At 45.7% G+C, this 25,000-nt stretch overlaps 2 protein-coding genes across 4 annotated transcripts in view; both read left to right on the top strand.

Annotated features, from left to right (window-relative positions):
* The window catches only part of sobpa (sine oculis binding protein homolog a), a 47,612-nt gene extending 37,575 nt beyond the window's left edge, over nucleotides 1-10,037 (top strand). The window contains exons 7-8 of one of the 3 annotated variants that reach the window (XM_080849623.1): nucleotides 827-2,615; nucleotides 3,838-10,037. In XM_080849623.1, the coding sequence (XP_080705749.1) occupies nucleotides 827-2,615; nucleotides 3,838-3,869 (1,821 nt within the window). In that variant the 3' untranslated portion in view covers nucleotides 3,870-10,037. Of the gene's footprint in view, nucleotides 1-826; nucleotides 2,935-3,837 lie in introns of all 3 variants that reach the window. The other 2 variants (XM_080849621.1, XM_080849622.1) reach the window with 2 other exon arrangements.
* Nucleotides 10,038-11,636: 1,599 nt separating this feature from the next.
* rock2a (rho-associated, coiled-coil containing protein kinase 2a) overlaps nucleotides 11,637-25,000 on the top strand; it is a 36,343-nt gene continuing 22,979 nt past the window's right edge. The window contains exon 1 of the mRNA XM_080850213.1: nucleotides 11,637-12,415. Coding sequence (XP_080706339.1) covers nucleotides 12,317-12,415 — 99 coding nt within the window. The 5' untranslated portion in view covers nucleotides 11,637-12,316. The remainder of the gene's footprint in view (nucleotides 12,416-25,000) is intronic.

Raw genomic sequence — 25,000 nt, 5'->3', positions numbered from 1 at the left:
TGACAATCACACAAGTGTCCCCAGGACACACTTCATGTGACCAGAAACATTTTCACTGGCATTGAACACACACGCACAGACACACAGACACACAGACACACAGACACACAGACACAGACACAGACACAGACACAGACACAGACACAGACACAGACACAGACACAGACACAGACACAGACACAGACACAGACACAGACACAGACACACGCACACGCACACGCCAACGCACACGCACACACGCAAACACGCGCACACACACATACACACACACACACACACACACACACACCCACACACACACACACACACACACACACACACACACACACACACACGCACACACACACAGTTGCTCCTGGCACAGCCGCAGGGTCAACTGACAGAGCCACAGCTAAAAGGCTTTCCCTTCAAGGGACAATTAGGCATGCAGTTTGAGTGTGTGTGTGTCTGTGTGTGAGAGAGGGAGAGAGAGAGAGAGAGAGAGAGAGAGAGAATGTGGAGAGAAAATAAGAGAGTGTGGGTTTATCTGGAATGTCTGGAAAGAAAAAATCGCCATTATATATTTGCAAAATAACTCACTGTTAAGCACTTGAGCACTGAAATAATAAAATGAATGATTTTTTTTGCCTTTTTCCATATTATTTCTCATTTATTCATAGATGACACTCAAACACAAATTAATTTGGCTGGTAACAGAGGTTCATCAGAAAGCTGTAATGTGAATAAGAACATAATTAATAACGTTTGTGGTGTGCTTGTCAAATTTAGTAATTTTGTGCAATCTCTTTCAAAAGTAACTGTCCTTGTTCTTGCATATGTGTCATAGGTGTGTGACTGGTGCAAGCACATTCGCCACACAAAGGAGTACCTGGACTTTGGTGCCGGTGAGAGACGTCTGCAGTTCTGCAGTGCCAAATGTCTGAATCAGTACAAGATGGACATCTTCTACAAGGAGACCCAGGCTGCCCTGCCGGGGGGTATGTGCAACCCGCCCCACATTGTTGCAGAGGGCAAGCACGAGGGTGGAGCAGGGGTGCAGCTCCTGACCCCCGAATCGTGGAGCACGCCTCTGAGCGAGATGCGCCGCAAGGCCCCGTCTCCAGGGGGCGCAACATCAACCGCCAGGCCCTCCGCGTCGGGATCCCCCTCCGAGCACGGCGCTGTGTGTTCCTCGACATCGTCCTCATCGTCGACCTCCTCTTCCTCGGCGAAGATTCCCACCCCGCGACCCCCACACGAAAGCCCCACGGGGCACCCGCATCCACCGCCGCCTGTGCCTGGCCTCCACCCATCGCTCGTGGGTCCGCCCGGCAGCCCCCCAATGGTGATGACGCACCGCGGGCCGGTTCCTCTTAACCTGTTCATGGAGCATCAGATGATGCAGCACATGCGGCCCCCCTTCCTCCGGCCCCCACACCAGCCCGGCCCGAACAGTCCCCTGTCCAATCCTATGATCCCCGGTATGGCACCTCCTATGCCCTCTCGTAACCTGGGCCCCCCTTCGAGCCCCATGCACCGGCCCATGATGTCCCCACACATGCACCCTTCCTCCAACCCCACGCTGGCTGCGGGGAACCCCGGGATGATGCCTCCTCACCATGGTGCCCAAATGCCGGGGTTTCCCTTCCCTCCAGTCAACATGATGCCGGGCGGCCCAATGCACATGCCGCCCATGATGAACTTCGGTTTGCCCTCGCTGGCGCCACTGGTGCCCCCACCCACATTACTGGTGCCCTACCCGGTGATCGTACCCTTGCCCGTGCCTATACCCATCCCTATACCCATCCCGTATACCCCCAAGGCCTCCGAAGACCGGCCCGGCAACGATGGCACTGTGCCAAGCAGACCGGCATCAGGGCCCGCAGGTGACTCCAAAGACCCACGGCCTTACACCCCTAGGTCCTCCAGAGGGGAAGGTGGGGAATCCAAGAAGGGTTCCCCCAGCACGGACACTCTCTGGCCCAGCTATTCGGGCTACGCACTAGGCCCTGACAGGAGCAGGGCGGGGGGGGTGGATCTGACGGTGAAGGCCGAGTACCCCAGTGGTGGTGGGGGCATCAGCAGCTCTCTCCACTCCCGCTCCAGCTCGCCCGCAGCTCCGCCCACGGAGGGGGTCATTGACTTAACCGTTACCCGCCGCCTTCGGCAGCAGCTGGTGATTCAGAGGGCGGTGCCCAGCGTGGAGGTGAAGGTGGAGGCTGAGAGTCGTCCGGCGAGTGAGGGGGAGGCTGGGCGGCTGGAGCAGGGCAGCGCAGTGGGCCAAGGCGAGGAGGAGAGCGATCGAGAATCAGGCAGCAGGTTAGACACGGTAGCGCTGCCCTGTGCTGATCCATCATTCTGTGGAGCCACACCTCCTCTCACTCAGCCAATCACGTGCAGCGCCCCTGCCCTCCCTGCCCTCCCTGCCCTAGTCACCCCAGCTGCTGTGGAGCTGGGCTCAGCAGCGCCCTGCAACGTGATCGTAAACGGAGGTGGCGCCCCGTCCCTGGAGCCCGCCCGCCGGACACCTGTGGCCGACCAGCGCCCCCTCTTGCCAGAGTCGGCCTCCGCCGAGATGCTGGAGCGCGAAGAGCTGAAGGAGAACAGCTGTGCTGCCGCTGCCGAATGGGATGCAGGTAAGAGGGGCACGGCCGCCGCCGCCACTGCTGCCGCCACCAACGCTGAGGAGGCAGGGGGCACGGGGGGCCCCGGGGATCCCAAATTGGCCGACCCCGGGGCCGTGCCCGACGAGGACCATGCGTATGCGATGCCCTTGTTGCCCAAGGCTGGCTGCGTGATTCAGCCTGTGCCAAAGCCGGCCGATAAGACGGCCACCATCTTGCCCTGCGGCCTGGCTCCCCCGCTGACGGCCGCGGGCCCCCCAGAGATGGAGCCGCCACTGAAGAGGAGGTGCCTGCGCATCCGCAATCAAAACAAGTGAGAGGAGCCGCACAGGTTGGTCTGCTCGCCCCTCCGCCTTTGTTTCGCTAAAGAGGAGAGCAGGCTGGGGTGCTTAGAGTTTTTTATTCCATAAAGCCACGAAATGTCATGCCATGTCATTGTTTGATTCTTCAAAACACAATGTGTTTGATCTCATGTTGCCTTGCTTAGTGGTTCTAATAGGGAACAATGCTCTGATGACACACTATCATTTTGGTGTACAGTGACATTGGTACATACGCTGTTTGCTTGCTTAATTTATTCACATGCTTTTTCGATATCTGAGGTCAATACTCCCTACGATCACAAATATACAAGTAACCACTATAATGTGCATGTTCTGATTGTGGCACTGTGGATTTTGCACTGTTGGTTTAGGAAGACAAAGCATATTTTAAAAATGCATGAGTTCGGTATGTAGTAAAAGCACCCTACATCCTGACCACCTGTTGTACAACAACATGAATGATCGTGTCAGCTGTTGACAAAGCCTGATTAATAACACATGTATCATGAATAATACATGTCTACAATGTCGCTGCCAGTAAAAAAAAAAAGAGAACAGGTTGATGATGTACATCTGGATCTGCACACTAAGTCATATCATTGCAAGGTTATGAATTTTCAACATATAACTGCATTATTAATGAGGTTGTACATCGCTGCAGGCACGTTAATTGAATTTAGCTCGACTGATTAAATAGATGTGCCCAGTCAAATAATCTTTTAAGGAACACTTTACTGGGCTTTTTAGAGGCATAACAATCATTTAACCCCTTTATATGTTTATGTTATTGCAACAGTATTGCGAGGAAGGATTTCAGAGCCCATTCTACTCAAATCGATTTGATTACTCATCCTTGGTCTTTTATTCTCTCTCTCTTTGTCTGTCTCTGGATCTGTCCATCTTCTCCCTAGCTCTGACAGATGGCAGCCAACAGACAACGTGATGAGGAAGGTCCCTTAGCAGCCACCCGCCGTTTGCCCCTCACCATCACATCCAGCCACGACACGACCAACCCTCCTACACTATGACACACATCTGCCCCGTAGTGGGCTCCCCTGCTCGCCACCAGTCTGCACAGACTGACAGCATGTCGCTGTCACTGATGACATTGAGCCTTCACCAGGGATGCCAGAATCCTCTTCTCACATTTCTCAAGTTAGAGACATTCCTTTTACACGGTGTCACCCCCCATAACCCCGTCCCCATCCCCATCTGAGACGTGATCCCACGACAGAGAGCCCACAGCGTCCCCGACTACAGGGCTTCAGCCTCTGCTCAGGCCTTCACTCTTTACCTGCAATCCCAGCTTCACTGGAACATCGATGATGGACGCCATTTTGATGTGTCTGAAAAACAAGGTTGTGTGTGTGTGTGTGTGTGTGTGTGTGTGTGTGTGTGTGTGTGTACGTCCAGCGAAAGACGCATGGGCTCCATCCCAATGCGCGGAGTCTGTCATCAGTGGCTAGGCCTTAGAGGGCGTCCTGCTGGGGAAGAGGTCGCTGGAGATTTGCTGTACTGCACTGTGTGGTGGACTGACTGAACGCCAAGAGGACATGGCCAGAGCGCCAAGAGAACATGGCCCATCCCTCCCCTCTGTGTCTCTCTTTTTCTTCATTTTCTCTCGTTCTCTTTCTTTTTCTCTGTTTTAACCCAACCTCCTCACACCCTTCACCCTCTTTTGGCCCCTAATGGAAGCAGAGCTGATGTTTATGAATTGGCGTACTGAAAAAAAAGAGGAAGAGAAAAAAAAAGAGAGGAACTCCTGGAAGGTGTAAAACAATCATGGGGGAATGTTTTTCTTGTTAAAAAAATGAGAAGGTGAAGACGAGGAGATGAAATTTCATCCTTATGTCCTGTCAGTGTTTTTCCTCTGGCTGAGCGACAAGGGGGAGCCAGGGACTCTCTCTCTCCACCCCGCTCCTCTCAGTATGGACAGAACCAGAGGGAGAACATGGTGGTTGGGAAGGTGGAAAAAAATGGAGAGCACGGTACTGTTGGACTGTTTTTTTTCTTCTTCATTTTCTTTTTTTTTTTAACAATTTTCAAGCAGCGAGAGGATGTGCAATGGAGTATTGGCTCACTGATCCATGGACAAACAGGGTAGAGACCTCACCAGCATAAACCTGGGGTTTGGGGACACGGGTGCCAAATTCTGCCATTGGCCATCCCCGGGTAGCATTTCCGGTTCCATTCCACAGTTTATGCAGCAGCAGGTTTTTGGTGCTAACCAACCTACACCAACAAACCCAGACCATCGTTGTGCCATCATGTTAAGACTGAAGTGTGGAGAGGTCCTGCAGCGAGTTGGATTTTGTGGGCTGCTCTAAACGGAACTTATTGCTGTTTCAGTCATGAAAAACTAACCACCAATCAGGTCCACTGATTGCTCCATTAGTAGCTGTTGCTGAGGTGAAGACAAGACTGGACAGAGTTGAAAACTCCGTTCTCCTTTCATATATGAGTCCCATGTACAGGGGTCCTGAGACCTACGTTTATGTTCAAGAGAGATTTGCGTGCCATCTCTAAGATGGCTCAAAACAATCTATGGTGGGCCAGCACCTAAAATTATACAGGAATTTGTAGACACACGTGAATCAAAAATGACTGACACCTCTGTGCTGGGGCTAATCCGAAATTTTTGTTGTGAAATCATTTGTTAGGGTTGCACTACTGAAAATCAAGTAATGGGTCAGGCAGAATCAGGCAGCCAATGAACACCTTAGCAGGAGAGTGGTGCTGAGGAAATGCCCTGAATCAGAGATTACACTTCTATCCTTACATCTATGCAGTGCTAAATTCTAGGTTTTTGTTTTTTTTGGTTCAATGTGTCATTGACTTTCCTGTTATGCAAATGGGAAAGTTGTCTTTTTTAGAGAGTTTACTCATTTTTGAGTATAATTTGTGAGGACAACCATTGTGCTTAAATTACATGTCCTTTTCAAGCACTGGAGTACACCAGTATGGCCCAAGAGATTTTAGATGCCAAGTACTTGTCACCAAGATTTGCTCTGAGCCCACAGGAAGTCGAGCAGCCAAGCTGATATACAATACATATTGTATCTGCCGACCAACAAACCACTAGTGTTATAATTTCGCACTCGAGCACATCCGTAATACAGTTGACTTTCAATGACTGTGTGCGGAAATGGAAATTTGAGCTCAAGCGTGTGTGCGTCCTTGCCACACTGCCAAAAAAGTGAGCTGTCTCCTAAAGCCAAATCCTTCAAAATGTAAAGGTAGGGTCAATAAACAGTAAGAATGTTTGAAACACTTCACTCAAGCCAAAACATGACATGTAGAGGACTACAATTAGAAACTAAGTCATGCATATGTCTGCCACAGTTCATCAAAAAAAGTTTCAATAGTCAGATGTAGCGATACTAGCATCTAATCAGGAAAAAGGGAAAGAAATACTTAGACAATAAAGTTGAGATTTCTTCTGCTAGTGTGGGATTTCCTGCTAAATCCAGAGCTCTCACTGTGTATGTGCCAGATTTCCCCCCCCCTAATTTCATACAAAAAAATCCCTCTGCTCTGATTTTCATGTTCTTTTCAATCTGTCTCACCAAAGTTGAGCAGAACTCTCCCCCCTGCTCCCCGCCACTCTCACAGACCTCTCCTTCTCCCTCTTGCTTTTTTTTTTCTTTTCTCTCCCCCCGCTCCTGGACGCTACACAAAGGGAGGTGTAATCTCACTCCATCCCCCTTACCTCTTTCCTGAGGAATTTGGTTTCACGTTAAATGTTTTTCTTTTCGCTTTTTTTCGAAAAAGAATGCTCAGAGGTCTAATTGTTACACGTTTCAACTGGCTTCTCATCTCAATTTTACATGGGACCCTATGTCAGTCTGCAGGGAGTTAGTTTACGGGAAAGCTCCTAACTTTCCTCTTTTTTTTGTATACCCCTTAATAGCACTCTTTAAATGTCAAAAGAAGGTTCAAATTGATCTCAACCCCTACCACAAGTGTTCGTAAACAAACACACAAACATTCACAACCTGTACCTTATGCACACGGAGGCATATTAACATGTATGGGCAATGGCAACACACATGATCAATGCATGATAGGTCAAAAGCAGTGGGTCTCTCTCTCTCTCTCTCTCTCTCTCCCTCTCTCTCTCGTACTCAGTCCCAGTGTTTGTCTGTCTTTATGTCCGCCAAGCCAGTGGAACCAGACACCAGTGTTCAGATTAGAGACTGTTGACTCAGAGAGTGCGCTGCAACCCAACCTGGCCCGTGTTGATGGTCAGGCATTTCAGAGTTGGTTCACTCACGCCAAGAGTGGGATCGAGTGTCCCTCTAATTAATGCCTCAGATTTCTTCTGTTTCTTTTTTGCTCATTTGTCTTCGTGATTTTTCCAGATTCAAGCCCTTAAACGGTCCGGGGGCTCCTGCTCCCAGACACACCAGCGAGCACGTACAGTACTGTACACCAGTGCACATGCACTTAATATCCTGCGAAGGACATTGTGTGAACATATACTTAGACCACACACATACACACACACACACACACACACATACACTACACTACTCCCGCACACTGTCTCTCTATCTCTCTCTCTCACACACACACACACACACACACACATAATACATGTATAGAAAGACATACAATCTCTATATGTAAATAAATGGCAGAAGCACACACACTTGCCCACAGTGCTCAGGGAAACACACATGTCTCCTGGACTGAGGAAAATTGTTTATTTTTTCCCCCAATTGATTGGATATCCTGGTTCTCAGCTGTCATGTCTACCCTTATCATGTTACCATGACTCCTCTTGTAAAGGTACTGTGTTTTTTTTTCTTGAGGGGGCAGTGGTGTGACAGATATGATGGAAAGCCTGATAAGCTCTAAACACACACACACACCAGACGCACGCACGCACGCAGACACACACAGTCAAATTGTACTAATAGTTATAACCTTACAAAAAGAGATTTGTTTCTAAACACACACATTCACTGTAATTCACTCAGCAAGGGCCACCCATTCACTCTCAACCTTTTCAAGCCAGCAGTTATATCAAAGGCTGACAAGAAGGCCATTCTTCATTCACAAATGCATAAGTGCACCCAAACATTTCAATAGCTCTCAGGTCTGGGTGTAAGCTCAGAGATACTGAAATATGATTTTCATTTTCTCAGTGTGCATGTCTGTGCGACCTTGCTGGTGTAACCGTAGCCGGGGAGACGGTTTGAGACAGATATAGCGATGAAACTAGAAACTGTTGTAGTGACTGCGGTTCCTGACAGACGTGGGAGACTGTGGGAGACAATGACACCAGCTTTTGTCGTGTGGCAGAAATGTCTGTGTGTGTGTATCTGTGTGTGTGTGTGTGTGTGTGTGTATGTGTGTTTGTATGTGTGTGTGTGTGTGTTTGACTGTGTGGCTAACCTGACCGCAGACTGACACTGTCCTTGACAGATAGTGAGAGTTACTCCACAACTGACATTCTCCCCCTTCGTGCTCATGCTGCTGATTCATGCTTTAGACTTGTGCTGCATTACATTTGATTCACACTTGGTGCTTGTCCATGTCACATTCATAAAAAGAGATCAAATACCGTTACCCCCTGATGCCCCTGATGAAAAATCTGAAGCACATCACAGATTAGCCAGATCTCTGGTCTTACAGCAGGACTACAAGTAGATAAGTTGGAAAAAAATCATATTGCGATAGTCAAAAAGCTAAAGCAAATCAGTCCTCTTAGACTGTGGGCGTTGGTAAAGAGTGAGGTAACATGGCAACATCTCCAGCAGGTGTCAGTGTGGTTATCTTCTACAACAAGTTATGCCCAAAGAGAAAGAAGTGATTGTAAAACACTGGAAACTGTACAACAAGACATACTAGAGACATTGGCAGAGGGGTTGTTCGTGTTATGCAGTAGGAATGCAAAATACATCTGTGAGCCACAAGCCAGAGCTCCTACACATCATATGGGTTGGATCTCATAACCTACAGTATGCGAATGCACATTAATGAATGAGTTAATGATAGGGCCAAATGTGTCAAAATGTACAAATGCATATCTTTGCAAGTCAGTAATTAGGGAGAACCTATGCTTACCCCTTTCACACATATGAACATACACATAAACGTACACAAACACACTATGTTACAACACATAGAGACAAAATAACAATACCAGCACTACCAGTTATATTCTCATCTTAGAACAGCGTTTTGGAAGCATACAGTGGTCTTGCTTTTATTAACTTCATAGCATCACTGTAGTGTCACCTGATGATAGTAGTCCTAGCTGCGGATGCATCTGACAGTGAAGCCAACAGTTGTTCATGCTGTCGGTATGGGAATCTATTAGGCATGGGATAGAGAGGGGAAGCAACCTTGTAACTTATTCAATGAGAGAGGATGACTACAGAAACAGCCAGAATTATGCAATGACAACTTCCTACTCTTCAAGTGTGAAGCATTCGTGAAAATCAACAATAACAAAACAAAAACCTAACATTTTTAATGTTTTAATGTTACTTTTCAACAGTGAAAAACAGAAAAAGCTGCCTTAAATCTTGCTTGTGCGCTCCATAGGTCAGACAATGATGAAGATGCTTGCTTGTTTAAAATCCCACTTTGTAAAAAACAAAACTTACAAAAAAAATCAAAACAACTTTGTTATCTTGCTAGTGTTGATGTATAGATGCTTTTCTGTGACTTGTATGAATCCCCAGATTTTGCTAAGTCTATCTACCCAGCTCCACCCCACCCTTCCCTCCCCCCACACTTCCTTCCACTGTACATTGACCTTGTGGTGAATTCTCAACTTTTTTGTGTACTTGCAGAACATTTTATAGTATTATTTATTATTGACAAGTGTTTGCATTTGCAAATGATTAAAGAGAGAGAGGTTCTTGGGACAGTGCATTTCGCTGCAACATAGTTGCCTGGTGAAGAGTGTGTCTGTTCTTTTCTAATTTAAAGGGAGAAAACAGCTTGATTAGCGAAAAGAAAAAAAAGAAAAACTCTTGTCTTTTTATTATGAAGTTGTTATAAAACTTGTTGCCAAGATTTGCTTTACAATGTATCATTTTTTTTGTGTTGTAACAGTATTTGTTTTACCCGGTGAATTGCTTATTAAAAATAATAAATAGAGGCCCACACCAACTGTCCATCTCTGTGTTTTTGTCTTTATAATTCCAATGCCAATTGAAGTCAATGCTGATGCAATGTCTGCAATGTAGATTCCTGAAGCATTAGAATTGTTTAAAAAAATGTAACGAACTTTACTGAAAGTAAAAGGGCTTCTGATTGAAGGCTCCTGTTAGGTTGGCAGTTAAGAAGATTCCAAACATGTCCCATTAAGACATCCACATAACTCGTCTCCACAAGATCTTATGAGTACCTGTAATACTTTTTATATTAGTACATGGGTCTCTCATAAGCAAACTGATGGAAATGATATGCATAGCAAATTCAGTTTGTTCTATGACGTGAATAGTTTTGCCATGACCTCCAGTCATTGACTGTGTGGCAATGTCGTGAGAAAAGTATTTATCATTGTATTACAAATCAGCATTCGGTAAATCACATAATTTCTGCCTGGACCATAAATTATTAACTTCACAGAATTTCTGTTCGAACGCAACTCACTACCTGATAAAGGCCTCTTAGTCTTGTACTTTAAGAGGGCGACCTCTATTGGAGAAGCTGATATGACAGCAAAGCAAGCAATACTATGTTATTTGTCTTTAAATCCACTAGAGGTCACTAGTACACCACACAACCTTACCTTAACCTCTATTGCATTGAGGTGAATTAAGCAGCCTACGGTCGAAATCTTGTTTTAAAATATCACGGGTGTCTTGCATTTAAATCTACAATGTTGTAATTTTATGTGAAGAACTGAATGTAAACAAGTTACCATTGGGAATTAAAATGTCCTGTGAAAGGCTGCTGAGATCTGGTGCATTCAGACCTCATACCATTTCTGTTTAAATCTTCTTTCCCCTACACCATAATTGCTTATCATAAGCCTTGTCAGGTCATTAGAGGCCCATCATCGAGTAGGCAATTTAGTGTGCGTTTGAGCTGGCAACTGATCAATACAACTCCAGGATAGCAGGTCATTCGACTTTTAGACACATTAATGAGTTTAATGGATATCAGTTCAGACCTGTGGATTCTTGGAAACAAATCCTTTACTGTAGTTACAACATCGATTCTATAGTCTACATGCAGTCATTGAGTTTCTTTATGTTTTCTGAGCCGAGCTGAACAAAACAAGTCGTATTTGAAACATCTAGGCTATCTAGTATGTTTTTTATAATGATAAATACGCAGGGTGCCTGACCTATGATGGAACATTGTCAAATAGAAAACAAATCGATTACTTTTTATGGCCTAACTGAGTTTGAGCTTTTTCGTGTGTAGGCTGCCATACTAACCTATTTATTTCCGGGTTTCCTTAAACTAGAGTGGGTTTGCATTAATACATCTTCATTCATCGTGTGCAACGACTATAATGTGGATATTAAAATGTTCTTTTGCCAGCGTAGTCTTCTTTTCCCTTCTGAAGCCTTCAGCTGTTTAGGTAATCACTGTTGAGCGGGGATTGAGTTGATTCAAACATTGCCGCCGGACATTCTTGGTTTCTTGCTACACTGCTGGATCTAAGCAGTAGAGAAGGCTCATGGGTAAAAGAGGCAGTGTCTGTGTGTTGATGTCAGAGGAAAGAGAACGCGAGCAACAGGAGCCGCAAGGAATCGCTATGGAGAACCGATGGTGGAAGTAAGCTCCTCCAACTCTTGAGATGAGGACAGACTTTACGAAAGGTTTTGGGGAAACACGATAGGGCAGCCGGCGGTGGAGTGTTTTTCATTTGCGTTACAGTGTTATTTTGATGTTAATTCATCGTTATTGTGCTGGCGATGTTGCGGGTGGAGTTTGCACTTTACATGGACGGAGGGAAAACGCCTGGGCTTTGAATACCAGGGACTGTGTATGAACGGCACATTTTTTAAATTTAGGCGCAAGCACGAAGCGTCGAAAAAAGGAGGGGAGGGGGATAAGAAAACGCCCTGTTGCTGAATCCCCTCAAAATCAAAACTTTATCGCGCCATCAAAGATACAAGACCACTCTTTTTGAGAATGGAAGGGGAAGTTTGATGTCATCGGACTGAAAACAAACAAGGCGTAGATCAGTAAAGAAGTTTGTGGAGTGACCCCACACTATTGTGGATTATTTTTGTCTTTTATTGTGGACACTACGAGTCGGAGGCTATTTCAGAGGGCGGTGAGTCGGAGCCTGTCTAGGCCCACGGCCATTGCCCAAGAAGTACAATTAATATATTTTTTAATGTGAACGTAAGTAGTTCCAAGCCCGTTAGATACTCGCATTCCTTACGAACGGTTGCATTACTATTCAAAATGTCGTTCGGAGCTGAGAGAAGGATGGAAAACCGGTTGCAAAAACTGGAAGGCATGATCAGAGACCCCAGGTCGGCGGTTAATTTGGAAAGTTTACTGGTAAGTTTGTGGTTATGTATATTTCATGAAGCGAGTTGTTTTGTTGCCTGGTACCGCGGGTATCGCCTTGAAACGGTTGCTACATGATTGCTTGTTTGTTTCCTACTCTCAAATGCAACGTCAATAAAATGTAACATGTTATCTTTAATGTGACAGAAATTGCACATGGAAATGTTTTGTCTGTGAGGTTATGTAAAGATGATTACTTCCTCGTTTAACTACTGTCAACAGTAGTCCATCAAAAGTCTGCTTGGCATGATATACTGTAGTTTATGCTTCTTGCCTGTCTGATTTAAATTATTGTCTTGAATTCATACAGTTTGCCAGTGTCTTCTCCCCAGATTGTGAAGGAAATGTATTTACAACTGTCTCGAAAGTAGCATTTCAATGTATACAATGGAATGGGAAATTATGGGAAAATGGCTAAACCCAGCCTTTCTAGACAATTTTCCTTTACAGAAGTTCAGCAACAATGCTTTAGTTGCATTGTTATTACAGTACCTTGGCGTTGAAGCATGTTAGTTGATGTTCTTTCTGTGTTGATTTTGGTAATGCAGATGAATTCTGGAATTGTGGATTTCTGTTGATCAGCATGTTGCACCTACATCATGCCACATAGGCTCATTCGAGTTGATTTCTGGCAGATGCAAGGAATGTGACCATTATTGCAAAGCCATGGATATTCATATTAGTTTCGTTAACCTGTACCAGCCCACTCCTACTAATGGCTCCCTGTTCTGGCTTGGTCTGAAACTCTCAGGTCATGCGATTCACTTGTCTGTAAGCTGTGCAAAGGCCTTCACTGCATGCAGATGGACTATCTGTATCTAGTGCATGTTCAAGGGGAGTGGATATACGAAGATATTTGTTTCCCTAGTGTGGCTAGATTTACAACTACATGTCTGCTAAACAATCACTGTTAAACATGTCCTTGTGGACATCCCCCCCCCCTCCCCCCCACCCATCCCCTTTCTTTATCAAGTGGATGTATTTCAGCCCTCTGTGTGGACATGTAGCGAGCTGATGTGGGTGAAGTGTGTGAAGAGCCCCCTTTTTGCAGTGAGCCAAAGAATGTGTGTTTATTTCCTGAAGATGAGTGGGAGAGGTTTGAGCAGGATTGATGCTGTGGTCAGAAGCGGAGTGGGAAGTTGCACGTGGGAGGGAACAGGCTGGGTGCTTGGGCTGCTCTCCCATCCACAGCCATTTATAGCCAGTCCCCTGCTGTCGTCACCTCGGCCGGAGATAGTGGAGGATGGTGACTGTACGCAGCATAGGGGCCGGGAGAGCACTGAGAATCCGTCTGGGTGACTCAAGCGCTCTGGGATACGGACATTCAAGCACTCACTAACTCACACATTGACACTTGGTATGCTGTCCTACTCACACTCCCTCGGTCACTCTCTCCATCACGCACAGACACACACACACACACAAATAAACACATACACACACTCTCTTACAGTTTCTTATTAACTTTGAAGCAATCTGATTAAACTCTGTGATCCTGGATAATGCCCTTGTTTCCCTGTCAATGAAACGGACCTCAAGCCTGTTTATTTCCCTCATTGATTAATTTCACAGCTCGTCAGATTCATGTTGATAATTTGCGCTCAGTGGATGTGGAGTTTCACCTGTTGCATGCTAAGTGGTTTTTCTCCAAATGTCTGTCTGTTAATATGCTGAGTTTACAGCCTCCCAGCATGTTTATGTGTTATTATGGGGGAAAACGATCAACCTTTGCCAATAGGAAGTGGTAGCTCAATGCTTCTGTCATAAATAGCCAAATTAAATCTACTCAAGACACCAGCAGTTCTTGTAATTGTACAGCAAGACGAACCTGTTACAAGTGTTCTCCGCCATAACTGACGTATTGCATGCACTTCTCATCAACCAAGGCTGTAATAGCCGCTTAGAGGCTAGATAAGAGTCTCCTTTAGCTTCCCACATCAAGTTCAAGTCGATGGCCCTAGCTTACATGACCGCCAACAGACTTGTCCTGCACCTACTTTTTTTCCTGTTCTATTCGCCATCTTGCTTGGTGTGATCTGTGAGTGACCAACATAAAGTGCCGACCCTGAATGATAGCACAAGGACTCAGTCCAGACTGAATGCAAATATGGCCATGTGGTACAATAACACTTATTATGTTTTAATAACCACTTCATCTCTAAATCACCTCTGATGAAATCATTTATCACATGTGTCCTGTTTGCAGGCAGTGAGCTGCTTTGAAATGACCCATAATGTTACTGAATGTTAGACAAGGTGGCTGTTGGAGGTCTCAGTTAGTGTAAGGAACTCTTCATGCATGTTCCATTGTGTTCAATTAACACCACATAATGAACTTTATACGTGTAATGAGGAGTAGATGCCTTTAAGTAGTATTAAACCTTTGTGGTTTCAGAATGTTGATGGTCTAAATAGATAGAAGCCCAGCTGTCAGTGATCAAAAGAATTCTGGAACAAGCCCCTGCCAAATAATTACTCTGAATTGTCTGCATGTCCAATTCCAGCTATTATCCTCTAAATAGCTGCATGTCTTGTTGACGTTTGGCCTCTTGTCAGATTTTGCAATCTAAAGGAGAACATTGTTAAATGTGCAGAAGAGTGCATGATGAGTGCTTAGTTTTCAGCCATGACATCCCTCTGCCAGTGGGAGAAGGCTTGCTCAGAATTGGTCAGGGGCAAATGGCTATGTTCAGGAAACGAGATGTCTGAATAACTGAATTTTGGTCTTTGATTAGTTGCTGTCATAGTGTCATAGCACTGATCTATGGCATTATCTGTAGCCAGAGCCACAGGCCTCAATTGAGGCCATAAAACGCTGTAAAATTTCACACTGGCAAACCAAGCAGACTTTTTTCCTTGTCTTTTCAGTTTTTTTTTTTTCAGTGTTTCGCTCACCCAAGCAGTAGTGGGGTTGGCCCAGATCAATCAGTGGTCCATATGGCTCTGCCAACTGGCTATTATTTCTGTTTTGGAGTGCACCAGTCTGGCATCCGTAAAAGGCTTGTGGTATCCATGATAAAGGGGAGAAGTCATTCTGGAGTCTGGAATGTTGATGGCTTCTTATCACTGCTGCCCTCTCCCCGCGGCCCAGAGCAGCAAACTGAGGCTGTCAGCCTCCTTAGGACGAAGAGTCAGTCTCTCTCTCCCTCTCTCTTTCTCTCTCTCTCTCTCTCTCTCACTCCTTTCTCCACAGTATTAAAATTCCTCTGTCACTCCACATCCCAGTGAAGCCCAGTCGTAAACCAAAAAACCTGGAGCGGTGGGTCGAGGCATGCAGGACAACTGCAGGCTCCATCAAGCGTGGAGCCGAATCTGGCCTGTGTTTAACTCAGTGGGGTTTCTTTTTATCATCATTTGTTCTAATTGAATTCCATTCTTTTGAACCGCACAGCATATATCTCCGTGCATTGACCTGCTGTGACATCCATAGCGGTCTGTACAGTCTTTTTTGGCTTTGATCCCACATCTCCCAGCAGCCTCTGTGTTCCATGTCATTGCAAAGATATGATTCATCTGCACAGTGGTTCTGTCACAGGGCCTTTTAAAGGTTTTCTCTCTCTATTTTCCCTCCTTTGCACTGCTCTCTTCCTGACCCTATCACTGTGATACATTGTGGTCTCATAGGCTTCAGTTTGGACATCTTACTGGAGCACTCTGCTCCTCCAGTTGTGTGCTTCTTTGCAGAGGGGTTTTAGCGTTGCGTTGCCCACACAATTCAAAGCAGCTTGTTACATCGCCCTCAGACCACAGTGGTGTGTTTAGAGTCCAGTGAAAATAAATCACCCTTTCTTTTTGCAGCTGACGCACAGAGAGTTTGCAGTGTTTTGTCAGGTTTGCGTTGGTACCACTAAAAGATATCGTGTACGTTAAAAAGAGTAGTTGGGTTTTTTTCCCCCCTTGGAGGGGGTGCTTTCTGATCTGATAACGATTGAGGGCACACCCTTTGGACTTAGGAATGCACCAGGCTTTATTTCTCTCCCTCCACTCTGAGACTCAATGTCTTGTCTTGTGTCATTTGTGGTCTTGCATGCATATTGGCTAGCGGGAGAAAAAGTGCACCGTTTTGATGCCATTGTGCCAGCATTGACCCGGGATGTGTAGTTCAGACATGGAAATACAGATTCCAACGTGTGTCACAATGGAATACTATACACTCTTGAACCCGGCTGTTTTATTTCACAGATGGAAATAGAAACAACTTTCTGTTTTCTTCACATACATGTGACATACATGTGACATTTTTCTTTCTGCTGCTGTCTTCTCCCTCTTCCTCTCATCCGTCACAGAATTCCATAAAAGTACTGTAGTCATTGTGGCATCCGATCACATCTCCTGTTTTCTGGCATAAGATTTGTTCTTTAGTTCATATAATCACACTTTGTAATGTAACTAGAGATACCTCTCTGAGAGAATGCAAAATGTGATTGTTTAACAGGAGTATAGGATCACTAACTCTAACCGTATCAATCAGTCAGAGGAACTGTGACCATAATGTTGAACAGACTATGCAAGAACACACTCGGATGAATAGAGACTTTCATATGTTCTTGCCTGGATGTTACAGATGTGTTTGGTGGGGGTCACATTAAGGTTCTTTAGTAATTGATTGCCCCAGGTTTCCACTACCGCACCAGTATTCCCACACTATCTATGTTGCGTTCTATACTTAGTAGTCTATTTATAATAATGGAACAATTTGTTGCAGCTGTGGTAGGCAAATTAGTTGTGTTTTCAAGGAATTTATTTTTCTGTCATTTTGCCTGGAACTTGTGTGTGCAGTGGCTGTTGTCATGTGCTGTTGTCAGTATGAAACACAGAGCTCCCGGAGCAATGCTAGCACTGCCGTATTTGGTATAGTGTTTTTGCTCATCTGAACTCTCCTTTTGTTTTTGTATTCTTCAGAAGCGATGTAATTCTGAAAGCTCTGGATTAGTAAGGGCATTCTTTGATTTAGGTAGAATACCAAACTGCACCCACTTTGATGATGTGCTCCCTAATTGCTATATACATGTGGTTGTTTGAGCAAAGTTGGCTTTACTGATCAAACTTAATCCATTTTCATCAACAGCCTGTACAAATCTTGCATTGTCCGCACTTACAGATGACTTGTCTCAATGACCCAGGTGCAGCCCATTAGTCCCACCTGGCCTGAGAGACCTGAGCTGCAGACAGTTTGTTCATTCTATGTCTGTGTTTGAGATGTTTGGTCGAAGCCACCAATTGAAGTTTGCCTTAAGTCTGTTGTGTAATTGATCTGGCCTCTGCCAGGCTGGCAGTCAATGGCTGAAGTCACTTCCCTTGGGGCTGAATTGTTGTTGATGACAGGATGGGCCACGCAGGAAATTGAAATCACATCCTGGATATGATCACCGGTGCAGCTGATGTGGGACTGGTCGCCCTGGGGATGTGATTTTCAATTCCCCAAATACTGTACTGTCCCTGCTAGAAGAGCAGGTCCTCTCCTTAGACTGCCAGAGTGGGACTCCTGCCTAATTTGAGGTCATGTTTTGAGTTTGTTGTTCCTGCACAGTGACCATGTGCTTGTGTTTGTTTTCTGTTGTGCTTTTTGTCTGTCAGTGTGCCAGTTAAACTGGGGCCACACCCATGCTTCACAAAGCACATCAGTATATTTGAATGGCCTTTCATTTGAAAGTCTGTGGATCTCCAGATCTGTAATGGAAAGATCACCTAGCGCTTTTTGCTGGGGTCAACAGTTCTTGTTTTAATGGATCTCTTTTACCTTGCTACAGCCGGGGTGTATGGATATCGTTGTAATACATAGTTTAGTGGGAATGTCAGCATGTTTCTTAATGTCACTATGTTCCTCAGATGCTAGCATTGCCTTATGGAGACAGTGTGGTTTGTTTCAGCAAGATTAACCACTCTAATTCCCCTAAAGGCACTCTGTGTGGGGGTAGTGGTCTACTCAGACCTACCAGGAACAGTCATTAAGAAATTAAGACATGTTTGGACTGAGGCCAATGAAGAGAAAAATTACCCAAGTCTTTTTGCTCTCCACCACAACCAATGTCTCATGCGTTACCACAATAAGTCTTCATTCCTTTTAATTATAAAAATGAATTCCAGCTACACTGTAATAAGTGTCAACTACTGTAAGGTCTTTTAAATAGGTTGGTGTGTATTACCTTGTTCACTGATGCAGACATCTATTGTTGTGTTCCCTCTGAACTATGTGGGTTACCAGGGCAGCAAATGAGATCATTAAAGTGGCATATAGCCTAGATTACGGTTACTACAGAAATACTTGGCCATCACCATCCACACATATCATGGTGTAATGAAATTATCTTCTTTCTTCCCTGACTCACCTCAGACATTTGAGAGGAAATTGTTGGACTGTAGAACTCAGTTTATGTTAAGTCACACAGGATTCACCTGTGTCTATCGTAAGGTACATAAAGAACACAGGATTCACCTGTGGCTATCGTAAGGTACATAAAGAACCCCCTCGGCCATCCCTCTGGTGTTTAGTTGACAACCCTGAGGAGGCCAACAGACTTCTGCAAGGTTTGCAGACGAGCTGTGATAGGAGAGCCAGAGCTCCGTATAGTAACCCCTGTCCAAGAAACTGCATCCCAGAGGGGAGCCGACTGGATTGGCAGTTGCATTTCTTGTTCCACTGTGATAAAGGTGGAGGTGGGGCGACTGCAACTGCATTAGCACCCTGCTAACGCAAAGGCCTGCTCCATCAACACTGGCTCATCAGCTGGTTGGCACACATGTGTAAGACAGTGCCTTGAGGGCAATACATGACAACCTGCCCAAGTAATAGCCAGATGGTTAATAATGTCCAAAGATAGTTTTTGAAGGTGTGATGTCTAGTTGTCCAGTGAAAGATAATATTTCACAGTATTCATGTGCATTTTGTTCTTTCTTGAGTATCTTTCTTTTGTCATTACAGGGGCAAGAAAATGGACATAATTCTATAGACTTAAACGGGCACTAACACAGATTGTAATTAAATTTACACAATTGCTTAAAAATCTTGAAGCACAAAGAATCATTTGGGCACTGCTTATCCAATATCCTTGCTCTGACGCTTTATAAAGGCTTTCGAGCTGTAGGTACAAAATAGAGGTTTTTTTATTTATTTAGTTTTTTTCCCCAGACGAGGAAGCTTTTTTCCCCCTAAAAAGTACAGAAGGGGAGGAGCCTTCTGCATCACCCAGTAACTTCCTGGCCGTGTGAGCACAAAGTAAGCTGCTCTTGCTAAAAAGGGCACATTTTTTCCCCAGTTTGTTTCCAGTTACTTTTCCAGTTCATTGTGATCTAATGAAGACTCATATTGGCTCTCTCTGCAGTGGAAAACTGCATTAGCAGAGGAGGGGCCTACTGTGATTGCATTCTCCAATGGGTTCCTTTGCAAATGACAAGGAAAAGCTATTTGATTTAGTGCAATGAAATAGTGTCTTATAAAGTCAGTTTCTCCTCCGTGCAGAAAAGCCTGCAAGTCTCTCCTTTAAGAAGGGTGCTTCCTTTCACATGAGCATGGAGAACAGTTTTGTTTGCGACGACAAAGCTTGACTGGAGTTATCAGTTGTTTGAAATGCTCCTTATTCTGCTGCTTTTCCTCTGCCTCTGAAACTTCCCCTTCCCTCAGGAGCCTTTCCACAGCCTGCTCCACCTCTCCCTCAGCTTCTACCCTGCTTTCATCAACCTATTCTCTCTCTCTCTCTCTCTCTCTCTCTCTCTCTCTCTGCGCTCAGCTGGTTGCTGGAGCAGAGGGGGTCTGGGCTTGTTCTGTGCTCACACATGGAGAGCAGCTGAATTTATGTCAGATTTGTCTCAGAATGTGGCCGGTGCCAGCAGAACTGGGTGCGATGTGCTGTTGGAGAGAAACACTGCCATATAAGGTGGTGTGATAGTGGCCGCAGCCATTTTTGCAAAACAACCATCAGCCTGCTGGCCTCCTCTTTTGAGACGCCCTCTTCACAACCCCCCCCCCCCCCTCACCTCCTTCTCTCTCCCTCTCCTTTTTCTCGCTCTCCTTCACTCCCTCCATTTTTCTCTCTCTTTCTCTCTCTTCCTCTCTTTTCCTCTCTCTTCCTCTCTCTCTCTCCAGTTGTAAATGCCACTATACCTAAGTGTTGTTCTAAGGTTAGGTCCCTCATGCACTTGCATGTCTGATCTCATTCTGAAGTCCCTGCAGTGTTGTCAGGTAGTGTCGCAAGACCTCAGGCCATTCTCATGTTTTCATCTGGTTAGTCTCTAGTCCTTAGGGATCAGAGGTTTTTGTTTCACTTTAGCTTGGAGGGTCCAGAGAGTAAGTGAGTGAGCGAGGGAAAGAGACGGAGGGCGAGAGGAAGATAGGAAGGATGGGTGAAGGGGAGGAAGAGGAGTACAGGAGAGCCCCAGCTGCTCTGTGAAGGCACGTTATCTGATGACCAGTCACCTCTCGTACAGCTGAAGGGCTGAAGAAGTGATTGCATTCCTCAAGAGTCTCATGTCTCTTTGACGGCTCTACATTTAGGAACCGTAGGCTCTGGGTTGGATGGGCTTCAACCGGTTTAATTGGGTTCCTCTTGAAATGCGATCAAAAGGACTAAACTTGGAGTTGAAACTTTGTGTGATCACACTCAGGAGGGAGGATAGCTGCACTGTTTGCTTTAATGCTGGACAGAGGTTCTCTCTCATGCATCTGGATCCCAATGAATCAGATAGGCTAACTGGCCTTTTGCCTCAAGTACATGCTGACCAGGTATGCAATCTATATACTCCTCAACCACTCGTCCAGAACGTGGAGGATATATTTATCCCTTCACATTCTGTTTTTTTTTGTTGCTCCGTCTCTTTGGAAATGGTTCCTCAGAACGGGTCAGTGAGATAAGACTAAAATAGACCCGCGTAGGCCCCAAATATGCTCAAAGAACGTTCCCCAACGAATTGAGCATGACCAGACCATGGTAGTTGATACAGGGTGAGGTGCCCTAAGCTGCAGATAGGCCAAACGCTAGTTACGGTGCCAAGGACAACCTTCTGCAACAGCTTGTGTTTGTCCTGTGACTAAGGCCTTTCTTTATCAGCATTGTCCATTCAGTTAGGTAGTGTTTTTATTATTTCCAATTTGGCATTCAGTCTCTCTGTCTCACAATCCTTGACACTTGATGCTCTCATGAGTTTGCAATCTGTTTGCCTATGCTAATACCTGTGTGTGTGTGTGTGTGTGTGTGTGTGTGTGTGTGTGTGTGTGTGTGTGTGTGTGTGTGTGTGTGTGTGTGTGTGCGCCCATGTGAGTCAGTCAGAGTATTTATAAGTATGAGGGTATTCAAGCTCTGTGAACGGAAGTGCTTTCGTAGGTGAAAAGAGACAGTTCATTGTTCCTCCCACTCATTTTTCTGCCGTTCTCTTTCAGCTCTCCATCCATACATCCATCTACTCCTACCATCATGTCTTCCACTACCTTCTCTGCATTCACCTCTCCCCTCCCTCCATCTCTCCATCTCCATCCTCACACACAATGCTAGTGGTTACTCTTGCACTTGGCGGAATTCACGGCGAGGGGAAAATGCCAGCCGTCAGTGCCAGTTTCACTCGGCTAAGTGTTTTTATGAAAGGCCTTTTTCAGTGGATGGCCCTCCTGTAGCGGCTGTGCCTTGCCATTAGTGAGCCGTGGCCCTCTGGTGTGATGAGGGTGGGCGGAGGGGGTGGTGGGGGCGCACAACACCGCACGGATGACTCAGCAGCTGCCCTCTTTAAAACTGTCAGGCCGCGATGAATTTGCTCAGGGTTGTTTGATTTCTCTTTCTCCCTCTCCCCGAAGCCACTGGTTTAGGAATGTCAGTCGTCCGAAGAGTTGAAATGGGCCTGGTTGTTAAGTCACCTAAGAGCAACTGGCACTGCGGTTTTCTATTGTTTGTGTGGAACTGTCATGGCTGCTTTTCAAATTTCTGTGGGCTTATCTTTTTTTACTGTGCATGCTGTGACTCACAAACTCCTATCAAAGCTACACATTCCTATGCATTTGTATTGTTGAACAGTTCTGCACAAGAATATTCCCTCTCACGTGTGGCTATTTCTGTTTCCCACGTAGTCGTTATATTGGCTTGGGGTTTCTACTGAGCCCTTGCAAGATGACATAAAACATGTTCCAAAAGTGACAGGCCAAAGGCCCCTGGAGCGTGCCTCACGTTCACTACTCACTGGCTAGATCTTTATCAACTTTCCCAAAGTTGTAAACAGCGGAGCAACTGTATATTAACGGAGCGCCATTTGGAGACATGTGAGCATACACAGCTTAGACTGGGTGTCTGCCTTACTGGTCCTGCGCAGGGCAGAGGAAACCGCTGTCCCAATATATTCTCGTCTTGCCATCATATCTGCAAGGCACGAAGGTGCACAAGGTTATCGCTGTATCACTTATATTGATTTGTCACTGCAATGCTGACGCGGTGTTATCCGGTCTGGTGCTCAAAATGTCCTCCACGCTAGTTTTTCCCCACCCCTGCATGAGTGCGTCTACCCCTAATTTCATATTTTGTGCTCAGGAATTGGCCCTAAAAGGTAGAAATAGTTAGAAAACTGCTTCCTTACCTGAGCTAAATAACGTGGCATCCTAAGATCATGGTTCGAAAGCGAATTAAGCTTCCTATTATTTGCCGCTGACCTTCTTTGGGTTTTAAGGTATACTGAAGGGAGGTTTTGTGTTGTGACTCAACCTGGCTTCAAATCACTTTTCTACTTTGTTTCCCTGTCTCCTTCCCTATTTGTGAGGTGGTGCTCATGCATTTGCTCTTTGCCACTGTGAGAAGACCAGGGCTGTGGCAGGGCTTTCCTGGCCCTCCGCTTCGCTCCGCTTTGGAAATTTAGTCTGCTGCCGCCGCTGCTTGTGACAGTGTCCCTCTCCATGTTTGGGCCTGCGTTGCTAAAGAAGTCGCCAGAGTGGAGATGTTGGAAAGGAGAGGTGTGGATGGCCTCAGGACTGGACAGGGTGGACCCCCTTAATTACACACACACACACACACACACACACACACACACACACACTGGGAGGTTGACAAGAAGCTATGCATCCCTGTGTTTAAGCATTTCTCTTAGCTGCTCCAAAGAGCCCCTTCACTCTCTCATTACACGCACAGATTCACACATACTTAACCCCCCCCTGGAAGCTGTTTTGTTTTGTTCTGAATGCCTACAGATGTCTGTGTGTGTGTGTGTGTGTGTGTGTGTGTGTGTGTGTGTGTGTGTGTGTGTGTGTGTGTGTGTGTGTGTGTGTGTGTGTGTGTGTGTGTGTGTGTGTGTGTGTGTGTGTGTGTGTGTGTGTGTGTGTGTGTGTGTGTGTGTGTGTGTGTGTGTGTGTGTGTGTGTTGCACTGGCATGTCTGTGTAGTGGATGTGAAAATACTTCCTGGTGTGGATGCTGTGCAGGTGACACTGTAAAATATCTCCCACGCCACTCTGGTTCTTTTCCCTCACACTCTCATAGACCCTTCTCTCCTCTGTTGCATACGTATTGCAACACAAGAAATGACATAACCTGCCATATTTCACAACCCCTTTCCTGTTAGCTCTTCTTGCATCTTTTCTCAACAGCTGACAATTTGAGGAATGACAAGACAACATTTTTTCTTGTCCTACTGCTTCTGTGTGTATGTGTGTGTGTGTGTGTGTGTGTGTCAGGAGTGTGTGTCAGGAGTGTGTCAGGAGTGTATGTTTTTTACCGTATAGGTACATTAATGTGGTTTGTGTGTGTGTTCGTCAGCAGTGGTGTGGTGTGGGTGCTGCCCACACAGGAAGTGAATGTCTGCAGACTGCTGGTGTTGCCCTCAAACATGTATGGAATGGATTGGCAACACAAGTCATTTCCTGCATTTTTCAGTTTTTTTTCCAAGGGGAGGGGGTTGAATGAATGAAACTTGGGGACAGTCCATCCTACTGCAAAGCTGAATTTTTCTAACCACTCTTTCTGTGTATTTCTTTCATTCTGGGAGAAGTTATGTCACATCCAGATTTTGATATTGTTGTGGGATTATTTGAAATAAAAGGTGCATTTTTCCTGAGTGCTGTGCTGTGCTGTGCTGAGCGGAGCGCTTGTGGGGGGTGTAAAAGTTGAGTAAAGCAGATGACTACAGCCTGAGAGAGATGCTGTCTCCCCACACGGCCACATTATCTGTCGAGTCCCAGGCGGGCTGTGTCATTTCCTTTACAGGCAAGCGGGCGGCAGAGATGTGCGGCGTGTTTGTGTTTTTTTTTCCTTAAATAGTAGTTTTGTGCGAAGGGGCCCATCCTATAATGGGACGTACTGCGTTTACACAGGGGGGGGGGGGGGGAGCGGGAGGGGGGGAGAGAGAGTCATGCGTCACTATACACGGACTGGAGAATGAGCAAGAGGGGATGAAGGAGGGGACGATGACTCAACTTGAGTTCTTTTTTTCATCTTCTCTCCTTTCCCATTTCTTGAAATTGGCATGGCAGTTTCCTGCTGTAACGGGTCTTCTGATTGTCCTGTCCAATGCCATACAGTCAGTGAGTGTGCCAGTGGCACAGCTGGCAGAGAAAGATGTTTGCAAATATATGCTTACTATGCTTAAGTCAAAAACATCCACAGAGTAAATGAAAG

This window comes from Sprattus sprattus, assembly GCF_963457725.1.
Source record: "Sprattus sprattus genome assembly, chromosome: 13".
Classification (NCBI taxonomy): domain Eukaryota; kingdom Metazoa; phylum Chordata; class Actinopteri; order Clupeiformes; family Clupeidae; genus Sprattus; species Sprattus sprattus.
This window is presented reverse-complemented; position numbering and strand designations above follow the sequence as displayed.